The sequence below is a fragment of the Amblyomma americanum genome, chromosome 9 (genome assembly GCF_052857255.1).
Source record: "Amblyomma americanum isolate KBUSLIRL-KWMA chromosome 9, ASM5285725v1, whole genome shotgun sequence".
In the NCBI taxonomy this organism is placed as follows: Eukaryota; Metazoa; Arthropoda; class Arachnida; order Ixodida; family Ixodidae; genus Amblyomma; species Amblyomma americanum.
Genome location: NC_135505.1, coordinates 138,302,621 through 138,310,001, shown reverse-complemented (window position 1 = coordinate 138,310,001; position 7,381 = coordinate 138,302,621). Strand labels below are relative to the sequence as shown.

At 43.4% G+C, this 7,381-nt stretch overlaps 1 protein-coding gene across 1 annotated transcript; it reads right to left on the bottom strand.

Annotated features, from left to right (window-relative positions):
* Positions 1-1,232: 1,232 nt before the first annotated feature.
* Positions 1,233-6,238, bottom strand: LOC144103726 (zinc finger protein ZIPIC-like; the record flags this gene model as incomplete). Its single annotated transcript, XM_077636382.1, has 2 exons — positions 1,233-4,523; positions 6,018-6,238. Coding segments are annotated over 2 exons (729 nt in total), but the record flags the coding sequence as incomplete, so codon positions are not given.
* Positions 6,239-7,381: the final 1,143 nt, after the last annotated feature.

Genomic DNA, 7,381 nt, shown 5'->3' with positions numbered 1-7,381 from the left:
ACAGTTAAGGCATAATCCCTTCTCCCATGTGCGGATGCCTGTTATTCGATGCCATGTGGATCGCCTCAGCTAGCAGAACCATGCTGCCTAGCATCGGTGTGTGCAGGAAGGTGCCTGTCAGGATGACTTCTGCATGAACCCCTTTCCACAGTGGGGACACATGTTCCTGGCCTCACTAGTTGGCGTCCAGCAAGTGTCATTTGTGGTGACTCGCCAGGTCGTGTGCACTGGTGAAGCTCCGGCCACATTTGAAGCACTCGTGCGGATACTCCCTCCTGTCAATCAGTACGTATTGACAAGCAGAAGAACCCTCGTCCATGTGAGTCCTCTGGCTCGTGCTCGGCGACACTCGACCTGGCCGCGGCAACAACAAAAAAAAAGAATGCAACTCGCAGGACGGTTAATTACCACTGTGTAATGCGAGATTCAGTGACGGCCATTTTGCGCAGTGACGGATATCATAGAGTTTATTCATTATCATTTGTATTCTGCTCAGAACAATGCGCATGACGTCACTATATAGCCTCGCTGTGTTTAGACCAATCAGTTGGGTGTCACTGTAAGTGGTGCGGCGTTACAAGGGTCATAACATGGTCCATCAATAAATCATGGTTTTACGTTGCAGGTACTAGCCACGACACTGTTAAGCATGCTTAAAAAAGAAGCAGGGCTCTATGCATGCGTATGAGCTAGAAATTGCAATTATAGTATTATACAACTTAAAAGAAACAGCAGTTTCTAACACTGGGACATGGTCTGCGTCCCGTATTACTCAGCTGGCCAATCGCAACATTAAAGGAAACCAGCTTTTTAATGTCCGACTAAAACATACAAGCCAGATATCAAAATTGCAGAGCTTATAATTTTTTATAAGCTTATAAGCTTCTTGCTTAGGTAACAAGGAAAGTTTCAACAATGGACTACTTTTTTCGTCGTGGAGAAATTCTGTGCGGAGGCCCTGAATATGGGCAGGGCTGTATCGACATACCAGCAAAACTGATACAGGGCGAGTACTCAAACTTTTGACTTACTTGTCATCACTGGAGTATGGGCACTAGGCACAGCAGTACTTTCCCTGGGATTACTGGGGGTGCTTGTGGTAGCAGTGATTTTCTAAGAGGCCTTGCTTGGGAAACCACCGGCCGCATGTGTCACAGGAGAAGCCCAAGAGCAAGGCAAGTATACTGTTTTCAGCCTGCACTGTAGAAGCTAACGTCAAAGTTAACCTCCAAGTGTTCAAGACAATATTTTATTGATTAGCCAGAACGTGCAAAATGTATAGCACGCATTGGATATAGTTTTCACTAAAGAATACAATCTGTCTCCAAGATTTCCCCACAAAGCACTGGAAAAATAGAGAGCAATCATATGTAACTTGCCAGCAAAATGATTTTTTTTTAATGCCATGAGCCCTTTAATTACCTGCTCAGAGAATGTTTCAGTTCTATTCTCTAATTACTTCCCCTGAAATCATGCATTGCTCTTCAACTGCTGTTAATGGCAAACAGACCAAAAGTCTTCATGGAATGGCTATTCTGCATAAATAAGACCAAACACACAGAGATATGTGGAAGTGGAGACATTATAGGCACCCACTGTTTCCATGCAAGAAACGAGGAAGGGCATAAGGATTCCACGCTCAATTTAGCAATAAACACTCCACAGAAAATCTGCCATCATGCTACAAATAAAACAGAGTAATGATGCTCAACACTAAAAGCAGTACTTTGTCATAAGTTTGTACACACGAAAACCAAAGATAATGCAGACAGAACAAAATTAGACAAAACAAAAACAGACAAGACAAAGACCACTAAAAAGGCAACACCGCAACCAGCTATCTAGAAAACAGCTACTTGTCAGATGTATACTGCAGTCAAATAAGTGAAAATGAGCACTTGGGTCAAGGCAACGTTCACAGCCACAGATAACTTTCTGGTAAAACTGTTACCAATTGTGTAGTTCCCACTTCTTACAGACTAAAAGGCATTGCATGTGAGAGAAGACATCAGGATTTGCAATAGTTGCCAGCGAGAGTGGGCAGATATATATAAGAACTGAATAATTGCACCACTAAAGCAATACAAAATACAAAGCACACCTCAGACACATGATCACATAGAAAAGCTTCTTGCATTAAATCTATGTGGTCTAATGCATGCCATGCTAAAAGTTATATAAGCCGTTTTCTTACTGCAAGTGGTCTTGTCCGAGGGTTTCCTCAGAAAAACTGGTGCTCTGGTAAAACTGAAAACAAGCACGTTATTAATTTCTCACCGAATAATTACAGCACTCACCATAATAACTGACAGACATTTTTATTGACAACAGCAACCAGTAGTGTTTCAGCATAACATAAATTTGCTAATGTTTTTAAAAGACAAAAAGAGCGAAATACAGTCAGACTATAAACACATAATTGGAGACAAAATACCATTTCAAGGAGTATTCAAGATTCCATCACAGAAGGAAAAAGTTTGAGCTGCTTTCCAGACATAGCTGTTCAGCTGTAACGCAAAATAAGTTCTGATCCCTACATTCTTTCCTCGAGTGAGTAAATTTATTCTGTGAAAACCTGGCCACGGTCATATGCTTTTGAGACAAAAACTGCTCAGTAACGGCAATGTTTCGCAGTTCCATCAAAGTGTTTAGTTTGTACACACTACCTGACAGCTGATCCGCTCTACAATTACAAGGGTCTCCGCAGTCTTTTTCACAATATGACATGGTGGTGCTGGAGCCTGTTGACGTGTCGCGTCGCATATCAGGAGGCTTCACTGCACAAACTGCAAGCAACACATGACAAGCACAGCATGTCACAGCCAACGCTTGGATGTCAGTGTGGAAGATGAGGAGGCCGGCTCTGTCGAAAGGAAGAGCCAAGCGCCAAGGAAGAGGAAGGGTTTTTATTTGAATTTTCTGCACTTTTCGCGGTACGCTTGGCTCTAGCATTTTTCCGAGACTACCATCGATATCTGATGTACACACTGCACTGGTATATTTAAAATGTCCAAAGGTGGGCAGGGGCTCTTTAGAAATTACTCGTAAAGTGGGCTTGCTGTTGAGGATTTGTACGCGGCATTGTGGCTCAATAGCGTTCATTCTACATGATACATTTTACAACCAAGTTCAAAACCTTTGCAGCGACCCTTTAATGAGGTTTTACTGTGCTGGGTGAGATGCTATAACATGCTTGAGTACATCATCCTCACTGCATTCATCAAATTTGTGCAAAGTCTTTTGTACAGTAGATTATGGTTCTATTAAGTGAGCAGTTACTGAATAGAAGCCGCCCATTTCAGCATTATGGCTACAAAGGAAATCTATACAGCTAACCTTTGTAGCCGGATAGCTACACTTTGGTGGATGCTAATGACTAATTGCTCCCTTATTAGAAATTTACTCCACCTTGGGGGATTCCCCTAAAACACACTGGACTAAATTATGCTTCACAGCTTTAACTACACGCAGGTAGGAATGTGAAACGTGGTTGCTTGAACACAATTTGGCAGCTCACAGACATGTGCTATTCTCTTGGAACCGGTGCACACACAAGGAAAAGGAAATAATTCTTGACCTGAGCAAGCATGCCTTTACAAATCCTTGCACACACATATTTAGTACTAATGCCCACCCTCTGATGTTCTATTTGGGGAATTTTCGTTTCTTTTTTTTTTTTTCAGGGAACTTCACAAGTGACATTTGGCAAAACAGAACTTTTATGAAGTAACTTTATGAAGTAACCTCAAGTAACTTTATGAACTGAAATTGTCTGAGTGTTTTTACAATAATGGAGTTTACAAGCTGCTACAGGAAAAAAGATCTGAAACAGGAAATTTTTAGTCTAATTAAGGGAATTTTTGGTTACGGCATGAAATGTCACCGTGTGCACTCAGTCACCCTGAAGTGAATAAAGTAACCATTTCTGCACGCAACTGCTGTTCACTGAATGTGTGTTATTGGCGCTGAGTGAAGGACCACTTCCCAGAAGCATCAGTATGCTCTTGCGTATCCATCACAGATCGGAGCCCTGCGGCTTCTCCTCCGACATTTGGGAACTGTGCCGCGTGCGGACATGGCTCCTCAGATCATTCGAGTTGCTCACACCTTTGCCGCACTTCGAGCAGTGCAGCGGATACCGGCGGTTGTGCACCACACTCTCATGGCGCCTGAGATGGCCACTTTCTCTAAACTTCTTCCCACACTGTGGGCAGGCGTAAGGCCTTGCGTCGGTGTGCGTCAGCAGGTGCCTCTTTAGGACGGCAATGAAGAGGCACTTCTTTCCACAGTGGGGACACGGGAACAAGCCTTCGGCATTGCCCGAGTGCAGTCTGCGGTGACGTGTGAAGTAACACGAATCGGCGAACTGACGGCCGCAGTCGGCACACTTGTATGGCTTCTCCCCCTTGTGGGCCAGCAGGTGCTTGGCGAGACCGGCCGCCTGTTTGAAGACCTTTGCACAGATTTCGCACACGAAGGACTGCCCGCAGGTGTGTGTCTTTTCATGCCTGGTGATGTGGTCCCTGAGAGGGCAGGAAGAAGTGGGAACACTTTCGGTCTGGTTAACGGCATCCTACTGTTGTACAAAAAACTAGCTGCATCACAATGCCTATTATGATATGGGATGTGGGGCTTAACGCTTTAAAGACGGACATAGCATATAAAAGATGCTTTAGTTGGGGGCCAGACTGATTTCGACCACATGGAATTCTTTAAAAGGATAGTGAGATAAACTCCATCCTATCATTTTTCTCAATAAAAATTGATTCTCTGGCTCCTCCTCACTATGCTGACATTTGTCCAGCAGCAAAAAGACTCATTTATCAGCGAGAAAATTTGATTTAAAAATCCTCCTGTCAGTCGATTCAAACTCATGACGTCCTTACTGAAAAGGACGTGGTGCCACCGTTTTGAAGTGAAATGTAGAGTAGCCTCTGAGATCTGTGCAGAAAAAAATTGGTGTCGATGCACACATTTTACTTCTGAAATCAGCCAGCATACCTCGGCACCAAAAGAGGTGGCTCATTTACACTCATGCCCATTCGCACTCACATCCACTCACTGACACTCACACTCATGTCCACTCGCACACTCAACCCCTCATTCACACTCATGATACTCATAACCATGCATTCACACTCACATCCACTCATACTCACAAGTCACGACTCACTCACACTCATGTCCACTCACAACCACTTAGTCATGCTCACACTCATCTCCACTCACACTCACATCCATTACGTACACTCACACCCACATCCACTCACACTCACAGACGTGAGTGCGAGCAAGGTGATATGAGTGCACTCACGAGTCAGTGTGCCAACTTATGTCAGCCAGTGCCACGACACTTGTATTTTGCCGTGTGGTCTTTTCTAGCTTATGCAAACTCAATTTTCAGTTAGAGCGATACCTTTTCAATTAAAACGTGGCACCTTATCGATACAGGCCAACCTCTATTTCTCGGTGTCCGTTTAACGAGCTCTGACAATGCATAGAACATGGACATTTTTGCATTTCAATTCTGCTGAAATGCCACCGCTGCAGCTGGGATTCGAATCTGCATCCCTGGACCTAGCAGCCAAACGTCACAGTCCTTAAGCCACCCTAGCAGCTGCATCACAAAACCTGCCATACAGCGAAGTGTGTGACATGTACAATGCAAGTGCCCCCAAAATAAAAAGCCACCGTGAATAACAAGTGCAAATCACTTTAAATTCTCATGGCAAGCACTGAGCAAAAGGTGTTCTCGCCTCTTGGAGCAAAGCACCGACTTTATGGGACTAATCATTCGCGACCTGCTGCACGCAGTTATCCTTATCACTTCACCCAAAAGAGAGGTGAAAGATGCAGTGTGTTTGGAACATCCCTCCATCCTGTTGAATCCGAGCAGTTCCGCTAGTATACCATAATCATCACAGCCCTAATTTGAGCATCGAAATCTAGAAAAAGCCACGTTTCTCTGTGTTTACTTATGGTTATAAAACAAAGCAAGCGCTCAAACTTGGCCTTACTTTTTATTGCTGGAGTAGGGGCAGTAGGTGCAGCAGAACCTCCCCTGCGGTCCCTGGGGGTGCTCGCGCTGCCGGTGCGTCTCCAGGAGCGCTTGCGCGGAGAACTGCAAGCCGCATGCCTTGCAGGATACACCACCGTCAGCCTCTGAGGGCAAACAGGGCAGAGAACCAAGGTCTTCTGGTAAAACAATAATGACCAGAGCTTTCAGCACAACCTGTAGTCATGTTATCAACCATCTTGAGTGCATGACCACGGACAAAGCCTGTCACTTTCTATTCTACTAACTCGTTCCTCATTTCACATCTTGCAACCCTGCTTGCAAGTATTCAACAGCCACGGCCGTTACAATGCGGAGCGCTTTACTCAGCGAAAATTTGGAAGTACCTTATACATAAGCTAGGCAATGCTGCCGTTACGCTTGTATTACGTAGAAACCCGAGAAGCTTTCATAATTTTTTTTTTCTACAGAAAGGATTAAAAAAGCATTAGAAGCAGGCTCTCTATTATTTTCGCCGCACTTGTACGTCTACGGGATGCCTGTACACGTAAGAATAACTGACTGCAGGCTAGAACATACCTGCAATGTGTTCAAAGCGTAATTTTGCTGAAATAAAGAAAAAAGCTAAGATTTACCTCAACTGCTTGAGAAGAATATGAGATGAAAATTATGTATTGAGAAAGTAAACTTTTGAGACTCGAGGACGATATTTTATCGATTATCTCGCACCTCCGCAATGCACACAAGTTTTGTACACTTTTCATTGAATAATGCACAACATGTCTAATATTTTTCTTAGCACTGATTTGAATTAAAAAGATATTATACGCTTTCAATGTGAAAATTTGTCTGCAGCCAGTGTTTTTCAGTTGTGTTCAATTTGTGGTTTCATGAACAACTCCTACTTTATCGTCTATTCCTCTGCATGAATCAGCAATCGTTTTACTGCCATTAATGCTATAAAAAGCCAAAAACACTTCTAATTCTTCACGGAATAGTTATTCTTCACGCATACAAGCATGCAAGGATACAGACCTAATGGAGAGAGAGAGATGAAGAAAAGAATAGAGTCAACATGTGCATCGTACTGGACATGTACAAATGAGGTAGGCACAGAAGAGACGCCAACGAAATTCGCAACAGAAATTTTTCAGTGTGATAGAAATGAAACCATGTAATGCTGGCCATCAAAGTCAATAGCAAAATGGTATTTCACAAATTCTTTTGCACAGCATTTTAGTCTTGCACATAAAAAACTAAGCTGATGTGGCCAAGGCGGTATTAATTCAAATGCATCAAAAAACAGTACCTCACAGAAGGTTTTAAAAAGCACTTCTTCACAGGACATGTGCGACAGTAAAATAA